The sequence below is a fragment of the Dendrobates tinctorius genome, unplaced genomic scaffold, assembly GCF_039654945.1.
Source record: "Dendrobates tinctorius isolate UK_male_01 unplaced genomic scaffold, ASM3965494v1 ptg000028l, whole genome shotgun sequence".
In the NCBI taxonomy this organism is placed as follows: Eukaryota; Metazoa; Chordata; class Amphibia; order Anura; family Dendrobatidae; genus Dendrobates; species Dendrobates tinctorius.
Window position 1 is genome coordinate 92,297,866 of NW_027361696.1, and position 24,940 is coordinate 92,322,805.

Consider the following 24,940-nt stretch of genomic DNA (forward strand, 5'->3'; position numbering starts at 1 on the left):
TGCCCCATATTGCGCTACTCTCAGAATAAATAACAAAAACCTAATGACAGATTCCCTTTAACAGTCCTGGCTTCAGTATCCCCTCTAATGAATGACATACTGTATATAATCGTTTCTGGCATCCTATCCACAGATCAGACCTTGTATCAAATAGCTGAAAGTTTGACACCTACAATGAAGCGTTTTGGGTGGTCCATGTCCACTGAAGATGAAAAAAATGGTTGTCATTCAACAGTTGTGAAATCTTTGAAATAAAAAAAAGTGTGGATGTGCACGTAGCATTTTTTATGGGCAAATTCCGTCTTGAATCCTCATAAAAAAGTGCTGAAAACCCGTCATGAAAATCGAACATCGTGCAAATGTAGAAGCGACATTGCTGTGCACACGTTCAGTCTTCCCACCACAAAAGTGACGGCAAAAGCCGCCAGCTTAGGATCTTCAGGAACAAAACCTTGCTTTTTCCTGAAGTTTCTTTACCTAGGCAACCGTCGTTCGGGTTCACCAGTGTGTGTCTTACAGACGTGTACATCCATTGAGACCGTGTGCGAGTCCAAAGCCTTCTTGAAAAGTAAAAATTCCCCTAAAATTTGGAGGTTTGGCTCAGTTTCTTCTCTGAAAACTCTGTGTGTTCACAATATTATTAAAGTTTTAACCCCACTTTGGGCATTTATGACATATCATCAGATTTATGCTATATATGTGAGATAGTTGTGGGATCTGCCGGAATGGTGGGTTTAAGAAATGCACACTCACATGACTATTTAAAGATAATAATAATAATCAGCTCTTATTAATCTCTAGCAGTCATGCATATGCCCCTTTATAGTAAATGCTTTAATGACAAATTGGTATCAGTGGTTATTCTTTGCTTCCTATTAAATTGGGACTAATAACTTTTAACAAAGTTACTGCAGTTCATGTTAGTGCAACATTCGACTGTTCCACTAGAGGGCGGAGTTGCTCCACCATATAATTCTCCTTTTTCCAGTTGCAGATAAAGAAATGCTGCAGTCTGAGAGCTGCTCTTGGCGCTTACGTGTTTGTGACATCTATTGCCTTAATATACAATTACTGTTTAAAGAAAGCAATTTACAGTAAGATTACTTTATTCACTTAAAATTGCTAGATTTTCACAAATGGTAAATCAGAAGATTCTTAGATCCCGGGAAAATTCGATTTTTTTTAACTTTCTTCAGTCTCCATTCAAGGCAAATTGAAAAATAAAATGATTTTTTAAAACTACCACCTTTTATTTATATATTTTTTTATAATCCATTGCCAGTAAAAATGTGAAATTGTGGCTAGAGCCCAGATAGGGTCCCATATAAGTGTGCTGCACTGCTCTACCTTTGCTTTATATCACTTTATATCGGAGGCTTGGTTGCAGGAGAATGAGCACTATTTGTTTCCGGTAAGATGGCAGACGCCATGATGGTAACCGGATGCACCACAAACAAATAGCGCTTTCTTCGCCATCCACAGGTCCACAGCTCTACCATTGATTTTCTGCTGTTGCTCCCATTGTCTGACATTGGCTGCAGCGCTGATTTCACTGCAACAGCACTGCAGCCAATCAGTGAGCTCTGCTGGCTCTGAGTGGAGCGTTCTGTCTACATGGGCATAGGCGCTGAACTCAGTGATTGGCTGCTGCCAACGTAATGTCAGTGCTGCAGCCAATCAGTGAGCTCAGTGGCTCTGTCTACATGGGCATAGGTGCTGAGCTCAGTGATTGGCTGCTGCCAATGTTATGTCAGTGCTGCAGCCAATAACAGCCACAAAGAGCAGCGACAGAGACTCAGTGCTGGGCCTGGGGAGGGTGAATAATGCACATTTTTTCTTATAACAATCTATGCCTAGATTGTATTAAAGGGCACAACCCCTTTGAGGCTGAGATACGTGACCACGCAGGTTTTGCTACAGTAATTCTCGGACAGATTACATGAATAAACCATTTGTGTGACGTGTCGGCCACTTGCTGTTTAGCGACTGTTTGCAGCTGCAAATCCCCCCATTCCAGCAAAATCAAAGGCAAGCCACATGTAACCCCTTCCCTCCTGAGCCAATTTTCCTTTTTGCATTTTGTTTTTCTTCCCCTTCTTCTTAGAGCCATCACTTTTTTCTCCTTTCGCATAGCTATGATGATTTGCTTTTTGGTGCGACTAGTTGTACTTTTGAATGACACCTTTCATTTTACCATTCAATGAACTGAAAAACAGGAAAAAAATTCCAAGCGTGGTGAAATTGGAAGAAAATTGCAATTTTTTCCTTTTTTTATGCTTTGTTTTTACGGCGTACATTTTGAAAGTCAGTACAATTACAATAATATCAAAATTTATTTAGGTGGAGAAAAAAAGTTCGTGTTTTTCCATTGGTTTCTAGTGTGACAAGCTGAAGGCTTTATTCACACTTTTTAGATCTGGTTTTATTGCATTTTTTAGGGAGGAATAGTAACAAAAAACCTGCACATTTGATTATTTTTTTATTTCTTTATTTTCAATAGGGGAAAGGGGGGTTATTTGAATTTTTATATACTTATTAAATCTTTTTTTTAATATTTTTTAAATTTATCTTTAATCCCCTTTAACCTGGTTATACAACCCCTGGCAAAAACTATGTAATCACCGGCCTTGGAGGATGTTCATTTAGTTGTTTAATTTTGTAGAAGAAAAGCAGATCACAGACATGGCACAAAACTAAAGTCAATTCAAATGGCAACTTTCTGGCTTTAAGAAACACTAAAAGAAATCAAGAACAAAAAATGTGGTAGTCAGTAAAGTTACTTTTTTAAACCAATCATAGGGGAAAAATTATGAAATCACCCAATTCTGAGGGAAAAAATTATGGAATCAGCATGTAAATTTTCATTCCCAAAACGAACACCTGCATCAAATTAGATCTGCTCGTTAATCTGCATCTAAAAAGGAGTGAGCACACCTTGGAGAGCTGTTGCACCAAGTGGACTGAATCATGGCTCCAACACGAGATATGTCAATTGAAACGAAGGAGAGGATTATCTAACTCTTAAAAAAGGGTAAATCATCATGCAATGTTGCAGAAGATGTTAGTTGTTCACACTCAGCTGTGTCTAAAATCTGGACAAAATATAAACAACATGGGAAGGTTGTTAAAGGCAAACATACTGGTAGACCAAGGAAGACATCAAAGCATCAAGACCAGAAACTTAAAGCAATTTGTCTCCAAAACAGGAAATGCACAACAAAATAAATGAGGAACGAATGGGAGGAAACTGGAGTCAATGTCTATGACCGAACTGAAAGAAACCGCCTAAAGGAAATGGGATTTACTTGCAGAAAAGCTAAACAAAAGCCATCATTAACACCTAAACAGAAAAAAACAAGGTTACAATGGGCTAAGTAAAAGCAATAGTGGACTGTGGATGACTAGATGAAAGTCATATTCAGTGATGTTTGGTGCTGTTCCAATGAGATTTATAAAGATGACTGCCTGAAGAGAACATGCAAATTTCCACAGTCATTGATGATATGCGGCTGCATGTCAGGTAAAGGCACTGGGGAGATGGCTGTCATTACATCCTCAATAAATGCACAAGTTTATGCTGATATTTTGGACACTTTTCTTATCCCATCCATTGAAAGGATGTTTGGGGATGATGAAATCACTTTTCAAGATGATAATGTATCCTGCCATAGAGCAAAAACTGTTAAAACATTCCTTGAAAAAAGACACATTGTCATGCCCGCCATGTCTGTTATGCCGCATGAACCCTGGAGCAGTGTGTATGCGCACCAAACTATCATGCCCACCATGTCTGGTGTTATGAATGAGTCACTGAAAGGAGGAAAAAACAAAAATACAAGCTAAGTCCAGAAAACCGGAGAGGTTGGTAGCTATCGGATTGCAGACCCCTGATCCTATCCACAACAACTAGCAGTAGCTATGGGGGGTTCCTACGATGCCCTAGACCCCTCGATCACAGCCGGAGAACTAAATAGGCCTAAAGAAAGAAAGGGGAAATCTAAACTGCCCCAGCGCAGACCCCAAAGCAATAGGCAGCCCCCAACATATAAAGACGGTGAAGCAAGATGAAAACACTAACACAGATAGAAAGATAGGTTGAGCAAATGATGGGGCCCAAGCTAACTAAAAAGGACAGGATAGAAAAGCTGCTGTCTGCAATCCGTAAAAAACCCTACCAAAAAATGTCCCAACCGTCTGATAGGAAAAACAGGCCCTGAAGTCGCTAGGACTTCAAAATGACTATATCAGCACTCAGGTAAATTCTGAAGACAAAGCAAAGAGACAAACTGATCAGAGACAAAAATGGAACTCAGCATACCCCCGACCGGGGATGGCTGAACTCCAAAAAACAAAGTAAACAAAACAAAACTAATAAGTTCAATAGCAGAGCAAAAACTTATCTTTGGGAAGCAGGAATCAGACTGGTCTCCAAGAATCCAGCAGAGAAATCACCAGCGACTCAGAAGGGCGTTGGCTGCCTTATATCCAGTCAGAATTTCCTGTTACCCAGTCATCATCTACCAGCTCAGGTGTTTGGTAATCAGCCTCACTACCTTCCTTCACCAGAAGAGGGAGTTCATCAGACATCGACGGTGAAGGGGAAAATGAACTCACAACAGTCTGGTATGCTGGATGACTCCTGGAGCAGTGTGCACGTGCACTGAACTATCATGCCCGTTATGTCTTTTGCTGCAAGATCCCTGGAAGCTGTGTGCACGCGCACCTCGTGACTGTTGTGCTGCAAGTTGCCTGGAGCAGTGTGCACGCGTGCCTCATCTCATGGCTGCCTGCTATTGCCAGTGCGCATGTGTGTTTTACCTCATGGCTACACGCCGTTACTGTGTGACCAGCCGTCTCTGCTCTGCCTGCAGTGCTTGTCTCTGTGGTTCTGCCCCTGATCATGTGACCTTTCCTATGTTCCAGCACTGTCTGACCCAGCTAACCTCTCAGTGTTTCTGGAGCCCCTGATCATGTGACCTTCTCTATGGTCCAGCCCAGTCTGATCTAGCAATGCTCTCTATGATCCTGGAGGATCTGAACTGGAAGTCCTTCCCGGGTCCTGACCCAGAAGTGCAGGTGCTATGGTGCTATAACAGACCACCCCTTCCTATGGTCGGGGCCTGAGTATCGTGTTGCTTCCCTGCATGGCTGCTTGGTCTGCTCAGTTGCTCCCTGTATTCTGTGTCCCTGCACTCTGCCCTGTAGTGCTTCTCTGCACACGCTCTGTGCTTGTATTCTGCCTCTTGTGTCGTGCCATGTCTTGTGTTGTCTTTTGTGCCATGTTTTGTCTCTGCTATCCTTGGACTGGTAGTACTTCCTATGTTCTCTACCTTTGCCTGTTTTCACCATGTCTTGTCCTTGCTATGCTTTGCCTTGTAGTACTTCCTATGTTGTCTGCCTTGCCTATTTCGCCATTTCTGGCCTTTGCTATTCTGAGCCTTGTACTACTTCCACGTTCTCTGTCTCTGCCTGGTTTTCCGTACTCTGTCTTATGGTGCTCTCTTGCACATTCCATGTCTAGTCTCAAGGTTCTGCCTTGACCCGGCTCTTGCCATGAAATTCCCACGCAGCAATGGCATAAAGTGAGACTAGGGACTTTTTTTTTTTTAAGTGGCGGAGGAATACAGTGCGGAAGGATACCTACCTTCCGTCATTGGATTCCTGCAGCCCGTAGAGAACGGCAGCATCATCTGATGCTGCAGTTCTCTACCCAAGATCGTCGTGGGACACACTCGTGGACTGCTTCGGATCGTGGGTGAGTATTTTTGTGGTTTGTTATGTTAATATTTATTCCGGAAAGACAATGGCTTCGGGGAACAATGTGACAAGTATTGGTAAGTATGTTACTCTATGTTATATGTACTGTATGTCTATGTATGTATTGTATGAATGTATTGTATGTATGTAGTATATATGTGGTATGTATGTAGCATGCATGTAGTATATATGTAGTATGTATGTAGCATGCATGTAGTATATATGTAGCATGTATGTAGTATGTATGTGGTATGTATGTAGCATGTAGTATGTATGTAGCATGCATGTAGCATGCATGTAGTATGTATGTGGTATGTATGTAGCATGTAGTATGTATGTAGCATGCATGTAGTATGTATGTAGTATGTATGTAGTATGTATGTAGCATGCAGTATGTATGTAGCATGTATGTAGTATGTATGTAGTATATATGTAGTATGTATGTAGCATGTAGTATGTATGTAGCATGTAGTATGTATGTAGCATGTAGTATGTATGTAGTATATATGTAGTATGTATGTAGCATGCAGTATGTATGTAGCATGTAGTATATATGTAGTATGCATGTAGTATGTATGTAGCATGCATGTAGTATGTATGTAGTATGTATGTAGTATGTATGTAGCATGCAGTATGTATGTAGCATGTATGTAGTATGTATGTAGTATATATGTAGTATGTATGTAGCATGCATGTAGTATGTATGTAGCATGTAGTATGTATGTAGCATGTATGTAGTATATATGTAGTATGTATGTAGCATGTAGTATGTATGTAGCATGCATGTAGTATGTATGTAGTATTTTTTTTTTTTTTTTTTTTTTTTTAACATTTAACACATTAGCCGGATGATGGGACTACTACTGTCCCATCATTGGCTAATGTGTCAATCACTGTCATGGTAGCAGGCATCGCCCGATGGGACTTGTAGTCCCATCGGACGATGCTTGCACAGACCCCCGGACATCAGCACAGCCCCCCGGCAGGCCGGCACAGCCCCCCGGCAGGCCGGTACAGACCCCCACAGGGTGCACAGACCACCGGCAGGCCGGCACAGCCCCCCGGCAGGCCGGCAGAGACCCCGGGCAGTCCACACAGCCCCCCGGCAGGCCGGCACAGCCCCCCGGCAGGCCGGCAGAGACCCCCGGAAGGCCCGAAATGACGGCGCATCATGATGCGCACACACCGCGCATCATGATGACGTCAGGCCGTCAATCAACTGAACTTCCGATTCCGATGCCGAATTCCGATATTGAAAAAATATCGGAAGTCGGTATCGGAATTCCGATACAGCAAGTATCGGCCGATACCCGATACTTGCGGTATCGGAATGCTCAACACTAGTTAGTGGTGATGTTTTACATCAATGTGCTTAGTCCTTGCACTAATCCCACTGCTGGCCAGTTTAATGCATCCTTGGTTGTCCTCATAGATAACTGTTGGTTGAGCTAGTGGCTTGCTGAAATCTTCCAAAAGTTGTTTCAGCCAAATTACTTCTTGACTTGCATAAGCAGCAGACATATATTCTGCTTCTGTAGAAGATAATGCAACTGACACTTGTTTTCTGCTGGACCAAGAAATTTAATTTTCTCCTAAAATGAACAAGAAGCAACTTGTTGATTTCTGATCACTTGAATCTTCAACTCAAAATCTGCATCCACATAACTTCTGAGAGTGAGATCTCCTGATGCAGATATCTTAAGATTTAGCCTTTGAGTTTCTTTAAGATATTAAAGAATTCTCCTAATTGCATTCCAGTCTCTTTGGCGTGGCTTGCTTACATGTCGGCAGAGAATTCCAACTGTGGCTGTGATATCCAGACGAGTTGTGATTGCTATGTACAGAAGCGCCCCCACTGCTTGTCTGTATCTCCCATTGCTGGGTAGCAGATCTTTTTCCAACTTTAAGTAGGATGGATCCATTGGTGTTGACACACCTTTGGCTTCTGACATTACAAACTGGTTTAGTATTGCGGAAATTACAACTTTGGTCAAGAAAACTCCCATCTTCCTCTCTCTGTATTTGGATTCCCAAATAATATGTCACATTCCCAAGGTCCTAAAGGCCCCGTTACACATAACGATGTCCCAGCGATCCCACCAACGATCCGACATGGATGGGATCGCTGGAACATGGTTAGGCTGATCGCTGGTGAGCTGTCACAAAGACAGCCCCTCCAGCGATCAGCACCAGCGAGCAAGCTGGTTTCTAATGTAAACATCGGGTATCCAGGAGCCGCAGCTCTTGGATACCCACTGTTTACCTTGGAAACCAGCGTACACACTGGTTTCCAAGGTAAACATTGGGTATCTGAGAGCCGCGCGGCTCCTGGATACCCGCTGTTTACCTTGGAAACCAGTGTACGCTGGTTTCCAAGGTAAACAGCGGGTATCCAAGAGCTGCGGCTCCTCGATACCCAATGTTTACATTAGAAATCAGCGTCCAGCGTCGCTGATCGCTGGTCTCTCGCTGCCACACGCAGCGATGCATGCTTGCCAGCGGGAGACAAGGGATCAAAAAATGGCCCAGGCCGATTGAGCACGATCAGCGATACCCAGCAGGGGGGGCGGTCGCTGATCCCCATCACACACAGCGTTCTCGCTGGCGAGATCGCTGTGGCACCACAAAATCAGCTATCTCGCTAGCGAGATCGCTGTGTGTGACGGGGTTTTTAGTCTTAAAGTGCTGGTTGAGAATTTCACCTAGCTTTGCAATTTCCTTTTCATCTTGATGAGACATGATTGCATCATCTACATATAGAAGATATACATCCACTCCTTTGCTACATTTTTCATATACAGACATGGATCAGCTTGAAATCTTTTAAATCCTTCATCCATCAAAACTTTGTTCATTTTCGAGATCGATGCTCTTGCCAACTGCTTAAGTCCATAGAGAGACTTTTGCATTTTACAAACAAGGTAAAAGGTCACTCTTTTTAATATATCCCTCGGGTTGGCTCATGTATAACTCTTCTTCAATGTCACCATGTACGAAGGCTGTTTTGATGTCAAAATGTCTCACTGTCATCTGTTGAACGGCAGCTACAGACATTAAAGTTCTGAATGTGGTTTGCTTCTCAACTGGAGAAAATGAAGCATCATAATCTTCACCGTACTTTTGCGAGAACCCTTTTGTAACCAATCTTGCCTTAAACCGGTGAACTTTACCTTCTGAGTCATATTTGTTTTTGAAGACCCACTTACATCCGATAACTCTTTTTCCTTGTGGTAGCTCAGTAAGCTCCCATGTCTGGGGTTGGTGAAGGGACTCCATCTCTTCATTAGTGGCATTTACCCACTTCTGCTTCTTGTGGACAGGCAGTTTTTGCATCTCTTGCCATGACTGTGGCTCTGGCTCAGGAAGTTTTCTGCCCATATAAGATAGATGACTAGCTGAGATACTTTTGGCCTTTCTGATCTCCTGACTGGAGGTTGACTTGGTTCTTCTGTGTCTTCCTTAGTGGTTTCAGAGCTTATCCACACTTCAGTGTTTTCCTTTTCGGTGTCTGGGTTTGGTGATTGAGATTCATGTTCTTGCTTCTTAGGTTGAATAACTGGTGTAACTTCATGGAATTTGAGCGATACAGAGTTTTCATCAATCACTACATATCTGCTGTTTGTTACTATGTTGGTCTCTGAGTGCAGGATTCTTATCCCTTTTGAGTTTCGCTATAGCCCACCTGGACTCCTTGCTTTGCGTGTGATTCCCACTTTGAACACGTCTCTTTGGGAACATACATAAACGTTTTGCTTCCAAATATCCTAAGGTGCTTCAGGTTAGGCTTCTCGCAGTTCCATAGCTCATATGGAGTTTTATTTGTGGCTTTACCTGGCACTCTGTTTTGAAGCAAGCTGTCATGATGGTTTCTCCCCATTACGTTGTAAGTAGATTCGCATCAAACAACATACTTCTTCCACTTTCACAGAGAGTATGGGTCTTTCTCTCTGCAATGCCATTTTGTTCAGGGTTGTATTGAATGCTAGTCTGCAACACGATTCCATCCATTTTCAAAATGGTTTGCACCTTACCACTTGTATATTCGGTTCTATTATCCGCACGCAGGGCTTTTGGTATTCTTCTAAATTTGTTAAACACTACAGCAAGATATTCTTCAAGTTTCTGTGGAACTTCATCCTTATGTGAAGCAGGTAGATGACTGTATATCTGGAGTAGTCATCAATAATTGTGATAAAATATATCTTCTTGCTTGCAGTTTAAACACTTATTGGACCGCATATGTATCAGATCTAGAGGCTGTGCAGATCTAGTGGTGCTTATTTTAGGAAAGGATTTTCTGGACATTTTTCCTTTAAGACAGCTAGTGCACTTCATCATTTGACTACTGGTTGATTTCAATACCATTTGCAAGTTGCGCTAGCTTCCTTACTGCTTCTGGGTCTCTGTGCCCAAGAAGTCTGTGCCATACATGGATACAGTTCTTATGTGGATCTTGTCTAGCACTGTACACTCTTTCTTTGTGTTTTAGCTGATAAAGTTCATCTTGGATTTTTCCTTCTGCAAAAGTGTGACCCCTCTTTGAAATGATGCAGCTGTTATCTTTAAAAGTTATTACATTCCCCTTTTGCGTGAGTTTCTTTACTGACAGAATATTGCTTTTAAGGCTGGGAACATAGAGACCATCCTATCCTATCATATGCGTCTTTATGCTTTGTGCTGAGGAAACTGGACAGTGGAGGTAGCCGTATCCTATTCCTTCTGAAGTCATATAGTGACCATTAGCTAAGATCACCTTTTCTAACTTGCTTTCATTAAGTTATTTGTCATATGGCTGCTTGCACCAGAATCTATACACCATATATTCTTTTCAGATGGGCCTGTACTGGCATTAAATGCAGCTTCAACACATGCAGAATCTTCCTTTACAGCTGTTTTAACCCTTTGATGACTGTTCTGCTTTTTAAGCTGACTCATTCTTGCTTTCGAAATTCTGCAGTCTGCTTTAAGGTGGCCAGGCTTTTTACAGACAAAACATTCACGAGTTTCTCTTAGATTGCTCTTATATTTAGGGAAATCCTGTGTCTTTAACGCTGTTTCTGCTCTGGATTCATTACTGTTGCTTACATGCTGCGTTTTTCTCTTGAATTCATCCACAAGTTTGCCTTTAACATATTCTATTGTCAGCTCATCATCTGACTGTGCATCTAGTGTTTTTTCAGATATTATCTCAATTTTCCTGGGGTTTTGGTTGTCTTTCCCCATATTTCTATATATGTGCATCTAGTGTTGTCACGAGTGTGTCATAACTTTCTGGAAGACCACTTAATAGAAGTGCAACAACATGAAAATCTTTAATTTCTTCTTCCATATCCCTAAGACACTCCACAATCTCTAAGGTGTTTCTTATGTAGTCCTGCATATTCTGTCCATCACTTAACTTAGACTGATACAGCTTTCTCATGAGATAAATCTTATTGCTGAGATTTGATCTTTCATGCACTTTCTGTAACTCATTCCACATCTCCTTTGCAGTTGCACACTTGCATATATGCACAATCTGATTATCGTCTACACTGAGTGAGATTGTGCTTTGTGCTGTCTGATCCTTCTCTAGCCAATCATATGGTAATGGATGAGGCACTTGTTCCTGAGTATATTTCCACCTACCTTCTCTTATGAGCAGCATCTTCACCTTGAATTTCCAGGACTGGCAGTTCTGGTTAGTGAGGCTTGGTACTGAGAACTTGACATGATTGCTGCTAGTGGACATCTTCTCTGTTACTCTGTGCTGCTTTTGCTCCGGGCTTCTGTTGCTGTGTTACTCTGGGGTTTTGTGTCACTCTGGGCCCATAACCTGTTGGCAGCAGATTATTCAGTATACTCTCCAAGTGTGTGACAGCAGAGCTTCTTCAGGAACAAACAGGAACAATATATGATAAGCTTAATAGATAAGGAATACATAATTTGTGTGTCTCTATCTGTGCATCATCTGCAGCAGGCTGCTTCTCTCATACACAGACACAGGAAAAACAGGAAATACAGTTACATGCTGTCCCTGTGTGAGCTTCTGCGAGTTTTTTTTGTTGTTCTAAATTTATGAACAGCATACAAAACTAACAACTGAACACTCATAGACAGGAATGGAGTTGTTGCACCAAACATATTCCAACAAGAAGGCTCAGCAGCTGACTTCTCTATGGATGTGGCAGATACCAGCTATATTAAATAGTAGCTGGTATGCCACGTCCGGAGAAAACTGGGGTTAAACGGACCCTGACAGCTGATTCATGCTGAAAAAAATCACAGGTAGTATGAATCAGATCCTTGCTGCATGATTGCTGCCAGGCATACTGCAGCATTTCAGAGAAAAAATAATTTGAAGATCCAGCTGATGACTGTAGCCGAAGGCAAAACTAATCCAGTGTCTTCCTTGACCGGCACTCCCCAGCACTTCCAGAGTTGATTGACTGGTCTCTTGCTATATACATGCATGGGAAAAACATGTTAATGACTTGGAGTGGTGTGGGGAGAAGCCGTCCAGAGCTTTTAAGAGAAAAATATACCTGGCTGCAGTTGTGCATGCTATAATTGATGCCACCAGCATGAATTAACTGACAGGTTCCCTTTAATATTCATTCTAAAAGCACAGCAGCCATGAAAAGGTGGACAACTTAATCTCCTAGTATAAAGTACTGTATGTTATTAATTGTTTTTCCCCTTTAATTTGGCTTCTGTTGCTAAGCAACAAGCAGTCTGAATGGAAGGAGAGTCAGGATACAGTGTGGAGAAGACAGAATACGCCAGCATTGCATTATTATATCAGCTCAGAATTTAATGAAGTGCGATCAGCATGAGAATCTCCAGTGTAATGTGCTCTCAGATGCGAAAGTCACCTTCCTGCTAGAAGCCCAGTATCAGGTCCAACACCAACCGAGTCATGGAAGCAACCATGTATGGCATTTAAAGGGAATCTGTCAGCAGGTTTTTGCCAGCTCATCTGAGATCAGTATGATATAGGAGCCGAGACCTTGATTCCAGTGATGTATCACTTAGTTTACTGGGTGCAGCAATGGTGATAGAAACAGAGATTTTAAATGTAGCTTGTAGCAGAGCTCAGAAAACAAACCCCACTCACCACAGCTTTGTGTGTATAGTGTATAATGACAATAAGGTGCTAATCAGTGCTGGGGGCAAGGTTGGACTAGGATGCATGGGAACTGTAGTCCGGCATTGATAATCTCCTGCTGATTAAACACTCATTGTATTAAAACTACAGCACACAGCCCAATAAATGACATATCCCTGATATCAGTGTCTCAGCCCCTGTCTCACGCTGTCCTCAGATTAGCTAGCAAAAACCTGTTGACAGATTCCCTTTAATCATGACTTTGGGTGCTACCATTGCCCTGTTTTCTACCTGTGCTTATTCGAAGCACTCGGTTCACTTAGACCAGTGTTTCCCAAACTCCAGTTCTCACGGCCCTCAACTGGTCATGTTTTCAGGATTTCCTTAGTAATGCACAGGTGGTGGAAGTACCATAGAGGCATCAGAAATTCTCTCTCCTGTGCAACACTACAGAAGTCCCGAAAACATGACCTGTGGGGGTCGTGAGGACTGGAGTATGGGAAATATTGACTTAGATGAACGTATGTACCAGGAAAGGATTCCAACGTTAACAATCATATATATGATCATTTATCAGATGAAGGTCAATGCGTTCCCCTCGTTCTCTATCTCATTGGTATGTCCATATCATTTTTTCATTATATTGGAAATCACAACAAATGGCGCATTCCTATACAGGACACCACCACAAAACAAACGGTATACATCTTTTTACAGTGGGTAGTGCCCTAAGCTGGATGAAGGCTATGGCCCCTTTGCATGTCTGCGATGCCCCGTCCTACGATACAAAGACAGTGTAAGTCTCCCGATACAGTCTAGATAGATGTCGACCAATTGATCCATGGACTCTGCCATACACAGGAGCACTGGCTCTGCTGAGCGCACCCGTGTTCTCTATTAGATAAGAGAGCTGCTGCCAACTTCTTAGCAAAATCAGACATGCCGAATTCCTGTCTCCCCAAAAATCATTTATCGAGGGGCCGCTACATATTCGACTGTTGGATGAACCCATTGATTTTGGCAAAAAAGACTGAGGTCTATTGCATGTGGGGACATTAAAGGTGAGTATACACTTGGCGACTAGCGTCTATTTATTACTGCTGACCCGCTTACATGTAAGCAGACCTGCCATACTTCCACATGCACAGAATGATTGGCAATACAATTGTTCTGTGTGCATAGATTGTCATTGTTCTCGCCAGCACATTTTCTGTTACATATATAAAGCACATGTGCTGCTGAGTACGATGATATTTAAGAAATCCTTAAATCATTTCAACCAACAAACAAGAGTTTTGCTCATTGGTCAGGTGCTTGGTAACCTGTTCACACTGCATGATTAGCAAGGAACCGAACATTCCTAGGAATGCTCATTAATAAAAATCTTCTAATGTCAATCCACCCTTAATTTGCACTGCCTAAATTGGATGAGTAAATTTGCACTAGTAATTATGTTTTACTCTCCTAGAGATATCTGAGAACAGCCAGGATATTAGCATTTTAACATATACCATATATAAAGTTTTGAATTTATACAAAAAAAATGCAAAAATACTAAATTCTCAATGTATCTAAAATTGGTTCTGCTGTGGTATAAAGAAAGGGACAAAGTCTTATTAACCCTTCCTAATATACAGCCAGAGAAGATTTTGACTAGACAGTCTAAAAGGAAGCTAGTCAGTGCAAAATGATTGCTCAAATCAAGCACAGGCGCTCGGTGCACCCTTGGGGTGGCCAAAAGTTCAGTGTCTCTTCCCACTTAACTACCTGTCTCTACCCTTCTCTGGCTCCTGTAAAGACACAGCTGTCAATCAGAGAAAAAGAGGTGGAAATCAATGCACAACAGTTAGTTGGGAAGAGGCAGTGAACCACTCTGCCACCTCAAGAGTGTACGTTGTCCTTACACAATATGAGACTTTAAGTTTAGTTATTGCATATACACTTATTTTTTTTTACTCTCCGACGACCAAATGTGAGTTAGAGGGTTAATTCTATTATGTATCGTATTGTTTTAACCTGTTTTTATGGCGCTTTCACAAAAAAAAGCCATGTGCTCAAAAAAACAAGACTATTTCTTAAAATATTGCAGCATGAAAACACAAAGTGTTTCGGCAATAACAGCCTTCATCAGGTCTCTCTCTTTATTCCCCTTTCTCTAGGGAAATCCTTCTTTTAACCTTTTTGCTAGATGTTCGATAATTCTTATTTTTTGTTTAACCATTTGCTCCCATGGATGATCACAAATACATGAGAACTTGTTACTTACTTACAAAACTTTAAAAAAAATCAGAGCAAGATCGAAGCAATTCAGTATTTTAACGGGTTGGATAATTTTTAGACAGGGTTGGATTTTATTATCTCTGGTTGTATTACTGTCTGTTATATGCTGGGATTTTTGTCTGGTCTTTATGTTGCCATGTTCATAATGTCAAATGTCAAACTGTTTAATGTATCCTCGCTGTTATACATGTACCGAAATTTGCTTATGTCAAACATCCTGTGATCATCGTAAATTTATGAAATGCAAAAATATCTCAACTCTACTTCTCGACGATTATACAGGTTTATTTGTCATATTGAATTAGACTAAAAGTACATTGTAAAGTGTAGAATTATGAGTCATGCTGTTACTCTCCTGTCCCCTATTCTAAACCACATGCTAAATCAATGATCCCCTGTGTGTCTGGAAAGCCACTTAATAGATTGGAGATGGAGTGTAGTCACTCACTGACTGTAGCTCGCATTATTACTAAGCAAAGACTTTTACAATACCTGCCAAGCAAGGTTTTTTAACCTGTGCCTACAATATATATGAGACTATATCTGGATTAAAGTATATGGTTAAAGTGAACCCAGTCCATCATGAAGTCTATCTGTGTAATGTATGAAAAGTGGTGCAGGTGTAGAGTAGTTGAGAAGGTGACCTTTGTGTTTCATGTACTGTACAACTAGATACATCTCACGCACATCATCGCTGGGTTGACCGTGATGAACTTGTACATTTTGAACTTACAACGATATTGTCATGATCCAGGACGGGGTTTCGCTTTGGCCCGTTCTGGATCATGACAGATATGAGATCTATGTTGCGATGTGTCTATGATCGTAGCTTTCCATTCACAGTAGTGCATTTGTACTAATGCCAAATCCTACGTCTTGCCTCACAAACTCTTGTAGTACGTACAGGTAAATAGGTGTCTTTGCAGTCACATTATATGATATGATGCACCTTTTACATATGACTACAATGTTGATTTATACCGAAAAAGGACAGCCTGAATAAATCATCTCAAGATCCTTTCCTTTTAAGAACTGTATAAATTTGGTTGGTTAATGAATTATCTTTATTTCACCTCTGTTGTGCAGAAAGTGAGACGAGGTCCAGTTCCGAGCCCAAGCCCAACAGATTCCAAACGTGTCAGCTTCTTTGGTACTAGTCGTTTCCACATCTCCGATTTCAACTTTCTCATGGTGCTCGGGAAAGGAAGTTTTGGAAAGGTTAGTAAATCTTGGCATTGGGTGTTATGATATTTAGCTTATTATATCAGTCTTTTTAGGACACTCTTTTACTGCTGACAGCACAGCACAGACACTTGTGTAGGATGTTGATTAATTACATATTTTTTACATTTTACGTAGTGTAGGAAATATAAATGTACCATTAAAGAGAACCTGCCAGCTGATTCATGCTGCCCAAACCACTGGCAGTATGAATCAAATCCTGGCTGCATGATTACAGAGATGTATATCTTTTCTCTGGAATCCTCTGGCAATTGAGAGAAAGGTTTCCTTTAAATATAGACAATTCCTAGGATCATGTCTAAAAAAGTAATATTGTTCATTTCCTATTGAATACAATGCCAGAAATAGATTACTTAAAGGGGTTGTCCCACAAATAAAGCACACTTTGAACAATTGATCAGTAATAATAATCAACAATTTGAATGTTAATTTTATTTTTCCTGTGCTGAGATAAACTTATAAATGTGCTCCTGGTATATTCTCTTATTTGCTCTGTCTGACTATGCTGAGCTGCCCCAGATCATGTTTGGCACATAACACAGCTATTGGCCAGGGTCAGAGAAGTATAAATCGGTAATGATAAGTGAATATACAAGACGACACAGATGGGCTCACACATTCTGCTTTCTGAGTTGACACATTTCCATGCCTGAGTTAATGTTTCTACTGCCGGTTCAGCCATCTGAGCTCATCATAAATCAATAAGTGACTTAAGAGCACAAGTCACCACTTAACTTATATGTCAATCTCTTGATTTTTGATGAGCTCAGAGGACTGCAGGTGAGACAGAAAAACTCACTCCTGTGATAAAACGGGCAGGGAAATGTGTTAACTCATTAAGCAGCAGCTGCAAGCTCCTGTTGTTTCTCTGTTTACTCACTTATCATAAGTGACTTATACTTCCAACCGTGGCCAAGAGCAGTGATATGTGCCGATCATGAACTGGAGTGGCTTTGCATGGTCAGGCACAGTCATTTCACAGTACACAGCACGGGCACATTTATAAGATTATCTCAGCACAGGAACAGGTTGTTAATACATCCAATATTGGAAATTATTAATATTCCAAGATCTATTAATAAAAAATGTACTTTATGAAACAATTAATTTAAGGTGAGAAGACATATTAGACTTTGTCTGTCTAAAGCTGACTTTGGAAGGAATGATCAATTATCTAACATATCTATAATATACAGGGAGGAGTGGAGGAAGGTTGGAATGTTTTAAGTTTATAACAATTTTATATATCTTAAAACTAGGAGAAATATAAACATTATGATTAGTTATGATGAAAAATTGTACATACCTTGTATTTAGTAGTAAAGGAGGGCATACTTGCAACAATTTCTTTTTTTTTTTTACATTTTAATTTAAACAGCAAGGGTTTAGGAACTTATTTCCCTGTACAGTCGCCCTGTGGAGAGCACATTGCAGCATGCATCGCAAGCCGTCTGTATGTCCCTCCCTGTAGATGGTGCCTCCATTGCTCTTAGGAAAGTAAGTCTTTAAATATGAGATATAAATGAAAGGTAGAGGCACTCAGATATAAAGTGTCGCCCCACAGAGGTCCCCGGCCATTGGTTTAGGTCTGAAGTTGTAGTAAACAATAATATGGCAGTGTGTATGAGCCCTTAAACTTTTTCTTAGATGAGATTGAAAAAAATCGGTGAATAAAATCAGCTCCATGCATCTCGATGGGGTTGTGTTTTTTAAGCAAATATAGGGATTTCAGGAAACCCCATTTAGATGAAACGCTTGGTCACAGAAACGTGTGAATCAAATCTGTTGTGTGGGAATAAAACAATATTAAACAGCCCTTCATTCCAGGGACAGGCAGGAACTCAGCTCATGGACCCCTATGGATGTTATTTCTTGTTCTTTTGTTTTGCCGGAGTGCATTCCACTTGTACTGTATATAGTCAGTAATTATGTATTTTATTCACATCTACACTCAATATAGCTACGCTGGGCTGATTGAAATTTTCGGGACATATAGAATGTTTTAATTTTCTGCTTACCAATAGAGTACACTGCATTGTGTGCCTTGTTTGTTTGGCCTTTTTATCCTACAGTTGGTTATGGTGAAATTGGCTTATTTATGCATTAGCTGTCAAAATTTTCCCTGTATGAATGCTGGAACCCGCGGTGAGTTTACTTCAATTGATTTGTGCAGCAGTGCTTCATTTTCTGAACTGAGAAATATAAATAATATAAAGTGCTTACGATGTAAGCAAGCACCCAAGGATTTTATATTTCATTTATTCTGTATAAAAGAAGCTAAATGAAAGAAAAGAAAAGCCTCTGTTGGCTGTATCATAAATTCTACAGTACAGAAAATATTAATAGGTGCTGGGTTTATAAATAAAACTGTTGAACCATGAATGAATATGATAGTCTCTATGTACTATAAAACTTCTTTTCATCAGGCACCCCAATATACGTCTTTTCAGTTCCTTAAAGGGAATCTGTCAGGAGGATTCCACCCTCAAACTGTTTATATATGGATGTAGCTCTTTCAAAGACATGTCCAACAATACCATTATATGTCCAGTCCATTACTCCATTACTGAGAAATCACTGTTTGAATAGGTTTACAAATAAGGCTGTAAATCTGAAGCCTCTGTCACTCCAGCTCTATTCCTCACCCACTGCTGTCTCCTTCTACACTCTATGCTGTATGCCTTTAGAAAAAGGAGTAATAACTCAAACAGAAGGAGGCACCATTGGGCAGAGAATAGATCAGCAGTGACAGGGAGCTGATTTCTCAGTAACAAGGGAACAGACTGGCCATGTTAAGGCATTGTTGGACTTGTCTTTGAAAGAGCTACATGTTCATATAAATTGATTAGAGGGCGGGGAGGGTTAAATCCTGCTGACAGATTTTCATACTAGTTTCAGACTGCCCTTAGATGATAAAAGTCCAAATGGTCCGCACTGTACTTTGCAGTGACGTTATTAAATGTCAATGCATAGTATATCAGCTGAACATTATCTTACAGCTATGGGAGTGGGTAGTCAGCTGACTGTTCCCATAAAGAAGGCACAGACAGTTTATCATCCTCGCTATCTTCTCTATCACTCTATATACAGTGCTGCACAAGTGCTGTGTGGGTAGTAATAGACCGTGATAATGGCGCTTCCTCCTCTAGACACAGCAGTCATGTGATCGAGAGGGAACAAGAGCTGCTGGGTCTTAGGAAACCCAGTCAATTCTGCTATACAGCCAGGATGCATTATTTCTACTGCAGCTTGGGATAATATGGTGGCCCCAGTTACAGGAGAAATAAAAACAAATATTTAAATGATAAAATGCCCTCCAAAGGATTTAAGTTCTTTTTTGACCTTATATGGGAAAATAAATGAAATAATAAAAAATTAATAAATAAATATAATTCACGTTAAACAAATATAAAAACCACTACTAATCCATATCACTGTTACTTGCATTGAAAAAATATTTGTCCGATATTTAAAAATAATTGTTATAAATAGGGGAACACATTTCTAAATGTATTCTAGTGGTCTTTTGTGTTCCTAAAAAATAATCCAAAATGTGAAAAACAGATATGTAATTTCCTATGCAAAGGGAAAAAGGATCTGCATCACAAAAGAAAATAAAATAAAGTCTTTATTCAATCCAGATTAAAAAAGTGGACATCCATGGCATAGGATTAAAAACATGTTCATTTTGACCCATTTCTGGCCAAAGTCCTTAGTCGTAGAATACATTGCAGGATGTGTTTCCTATATTTTCACACCAATGTCGACAAAACAAATAAAGTATGACAACTACACAAAAAGTAATCGTAAGCTGAGCCTGGGATCCTGTTGGGTATGGAAATTTGCTCATCTCATTTTCATGGCCAGAAAAACCTGACCTTGACTGTGGACTTGCATTGTGCAAAGAGTTTTGCTCATCTCTAGGGATGAGCGAGTAGTGAAGTATTCGGACTCGCTTAATACTCAGGTACTCGTAACGAGTAGCGAGTCCAATGTAAGTCTATGGGAAATGTGATTAATGGGCTGTGTGTGTGTGCTGGGCTGGGCGGGGACGGTGCGAAGACTGGGCCAGGCTGTGCGGGACTGTGCTGGCCTGTGCAAAGACTGTGCCGGGCTGTGCGGGACTGTGCTGGCCTGTGTGAAGACTGTGCCGGGCTGTGCGAGACTGTGCTGGGCTTTGCAGGTACTGTGCGGGAATATGCCGGGCTGTGTGGGACTGTGCTGGCCTGTGCGGGACTGTGCCTGGCTGTGCAGGTACTCTGCGGGACTGTGCAGGTACAGTGCGGGACTGTGCTGGACTGTGCGGGACTGTGTGGGGACTGTGTGGGGACTGTGCTGGGCTGTGCGGGGACTGTGCGGGGACTGTGCTGGGCTGTGCGGGCTGTGCCGAATATTGCGAGGCGAGTAGTGAAATACTCGCCAGGATTCGAGTACTGCATTATTCGCCGAGTACCGAATCCTAACGAGTATACTCGCTCATCCCTATTCATCTCTAATAACCATATTTCAGATATCTGCACATCTTGAAAAAGTTTTTGCAGGCACAAAAAAAAAATGGTTTGATACTCCTTGTGCGGTAACCTCAGGGAGGTTTTGTGCTCCTGGCGGTCTATAATATAAATCTGCATTGTGGTGGCCAAACTTTCTGTCATGATGAGCCTCTTTCTCCTCTGCAATTACACATGCACAAAGTTCCTCCAATAAAATTTTTTAAAAAATGTAACAGTGGAAAATAGTTTGTCTTGACTTTAGGGGCGTATCAGACAGTTGGAGATGGGCCTCTGAACATAGGGCTGAAAACTGATCCCAAATCTACGTACTTCAGAAAAGATAATGTGGGAAATGATGATTTGCTCAGTAGATGCCTCTTTAAGTAGAGTATGATGGTGGTGGTTATTTGAACAGCTAATCCCCAATCATGAAGAAGCAGTGTTAACTTGCCTCCAATCTACATTTTCCAGAAGGCAGCACATTTTGGCTTTTCTGACAGATCACTCACTCCCACCTACAGTGTCCGCTCACTTTACCTTCAAGGCACCATCTTGAGACTCCTTTATAGTCTCAAGATGGGTAAATAACTGCCCACATAGATTTTCTTTCTTAATAATAATATGCTGCATTTGACTGACAGAATACGTTCAAAGCACAGACAGCAAACAGAAACTCTCTGCACTCTGTGCTTTGAACAGACAGTAGCAGGAAGCAAGGAACTGTAGGTCATACAACCAAACTTAACAGTTCAGAAAAAGCAGAATTTTATCATCGAGTAAATTATGAAGTTTCTTAATGTCACATAGGCTTTACAATGTTTTAAAAATGTGTGTACCTGTAAAACCCCTTTAAGTATTGACTGTTTTTAATTAAATCACATCATATTTGATACTAAGGTGATCTTTACATTGTATTTTCAATATATATGTATTGTAATTCTTATGTACTGACCTAACATACAATTCTGGAGAAATATAAGGTGTTTCTTTCTGATTTTAATTTTCTTTAAACCAAATAGCATTTTATCAAGAGTAGATCACACCATTACCAGTATTAATATGATTCTGCTCTTCTGAACTTGCTTTAAATTATAAAAAGTCTGTTATGGACTGATGCCCAAAATTATACTGCTTTTTCAAGGTTACATTTGGCAAAATGCACTTAAATGCGATATCACAATTTTTTAACACACATTAAAGGGTAACGTGACAGCAACCCTGAAATACAGGTGTGGCTTCACTGAATCCCACCTTTCCCTTTCCATGATTCATGCTAATAGGGGTTCAAGAAGCTATATTTTATACATTGATCCGAATGGTCTACCTCCAAATCTGCAGTGTTTGTCTAAATGTCCAAAATAGAATTTGTCCGGTCCTCAACCCTGAATCTACTAAAATGTTAGCGCGTGCCCTCATCATCTCCCACCTTGACTACTGCAATTTCCTCTTCTGTGACCTCCTGTCTACCTCTCTCACCTCTCCTATCTTAAGTCTGCTGCCTGATTAATCCATCTCTCTCCATACTACTCCTCTGCCGCTCCCTTCTGCAAATCCCTTCACAGGCTTCCAAACTCCCAGCAAATCCAGAGTAAATTTACTAACAATGACATACAAGGCCTTCCATAATCTATCTCCTCCATACATGTCCAAGCAAAACTCCCAATACTGCCCCACATGTAATCTCTGGTCCTCACAAGATCTTCTTCTGTTCTCTGCTCTCATGCATTCCTCACCCAATCGCCTCCAAGACTTTTTCTAGGTACCCGCCATTCTCAGAAACTCAATTTCTCAACACATCAGATTGTCTTTCAAATTAGGAACCTGAAAACAAAATCTAAAAAGGTGTCTGCTCAAGAATACTTACAGCCTGCAATAAGCTCACTAATGCCTCTTTACCTTCTGAGGCACTGCAAACTCCTCAATCTATTATCTGCCTCCCTAATACGCTGTAGATTGTAAGCCCATGGGGCAGGGTCCTTTCCCCCTCTGTAACTGTCAAAAAGTCTGGTGACTGAAAAAAATGTGTATGGTACCTATGTAACCCCTTTTCACATGTACATGATCCTGGAATTAAGAGTGCTTTATTAATTATACTAGTGATAAATTAAAGGATGTTTCTGGTTACAAGATGTTCATGACCTATCCTTCAGCTAGGTCATGGGTATCAAATTGGTGGGGGTCTGACTTCTGATACCCCCATGGAAGAGCTGCTATATACACACATTGACTGGATGTTAGGAACGGCGGAACGCACTAAATAAAAATAATAGTAAAGTGCGTTCGCTGCTCGGGGTCCACCGTGCAGTAGGTGATATAACCGCTGCTTAGTGGTGGCAGGAGCAATATGGCGGAAATGCACACAGGATTAAACTTCACCCAGGTGCACAGCGCAATCTCAGTTAACTCACAGAGATGCCAAAAAGTACAAACACAAATGACTGAGCCTGTTGTAGTCAAGTACTCAGTAAAAAACGCACACACGGCATACGGTAGCAGGAGTAGCCCAAGACGGCGGCACTACGTCCATCTAGACCTACCCTGTGCGCGGCGTTGCAACTGCGAACGCAAAGGAGGCTGCTACTTCAGCGCGGCGTGGACACTGCCGCTAAACGACAAAGGCAAGGCGCAATGTCGGACGCTAGCAGCTGTGGATGTTGAAGTGGAGGAGCGCTGGCGCTGATTCTAACTCAGTCCCTATCCACATGCATAATATCAGAGGAAAGGGGTTTCAAATGAGTCAGTCACCAGAATCATGCATCCGTCCTCATACACACACCAGCAAGTAAGTCTATACTAGCGCATGGTGGAACAGCCATGCGCGCCTTTTATAGCAGCCGGGACCTTCTGCACACTTCCAGATCTCTGAGATGGACCAATGAGAACCTGAGCGGGACCTGAGCACATGACTCCCGATCTCCAATGGGAGATCGTCCCATGAGCATGCCCAGTAAGAGGACAGAAGGACTTAGCCTCAGGAGAGATTTGCTGCAAGGCAATCTCCTCTGCAATCTCCTCAGCAGTGGAAAAATAGGAGGAGAGTGCAGAATGTGAGGATCTGGATCCCTGCTGAGTAAACGCAGAAATCTGACTCCTAACACTGGAATTCACATTACGACTCCATTCAGTGTATTTAAATCCATCCACTTAAGCTGATAACATCTGATTGGTGGAGGTGCCATTTGTCGGTCTCCCACTGTGACTATACAAGCTCTGTAAAGTCTCCATTAAAGCCTCTATGTACATTATCTTTTTTATTTGTAGGCTGTTCACTCATTCATATCAAATACTACAGTCCTTTTCTTTATCTTTGTTGAGAAACAAAATAAGATTACAAAAACAGCTTCACAATATTAACCATACAGTGAATTACAATCTGCTTTGAGCCCAACGGAAGATTTTTATAGCTAATATTGGTGGTGCTATCTTGATATCATCTTCATTACTAATCCAAGCAGTAGTCTAGTGTATTTTCAGTAGCGAAGTGTTGAGCGTGTGACTGTATTTCCTGTTTTCCTGTGTCTCTGTATGAGAGAAGCATCCAGCTGTAGATGATGCACAGATAGAGAAACACAAATGATTTATTCCTGATCTATTCAGCTTATTATATATTGTTTCTGATTGTCTCTGAATAAACAAGTTCTGTTTTCACGCACTTGAAGAGTATCGTGAGTAATCCACTGTCAACAGGTTATGGGCCAGAGTGACTCAGAACACAAGAGTAACACAGCAACAGAAGCCCAGAGTAAAAGCAGCACAGAGCAACAGAGAAGATGTCCACTAGCAGCAATCCTGTCAAGTTCTCAGTGCCAAGCCTCACTAACCAGAACTACCAGTCCTGGAAATTCAAGGTGAAGATGCTGCTCATAAGAGAAGGTACATGGAAATATACTCAACAAGTGCCTCATCCATTACCAGATGATTGGCTAGAGAAGGTTCAGAAAACACAAAGCACGATCTCCCTCATTGTAGATGGTAATCAGATTGTGCATATATGCAAGTGTGCAACTGCAAAGGAGATGTGGGATAAGTTACAGAAAGTGCATAAGAGATCAAATCTCAGCAATAAGCTTTATCTCATGAGAAA

The 24,940-nt window shown here is 41.2% G+C and overlaps 1 protein-coding gene across 2 annotated transcripts in view; it reads left to right on the forward strand.

Moving 5' to 3' along the window:
- LOC141085633 (protein kinase C gamma type-like) overlaps positions 1–24,940 on the forward strand; it is a 779,251-nt gene that overhangs the window by 639,128 nt on the left and 115,183 nt on the right. For both annotated transcript variants that reach the window (XM_073571170.1, XM_073571169.1), the window contains one exon: positions 16,211–16,342. In XM_073571170.1, coding sequence (XP_073427271.1) covers positions 16,211–16,342 — 132 coding nt within the window. The remainder of the gene's footprint in view (positions 1–16,210; positions 16,343–24,940) is intronic.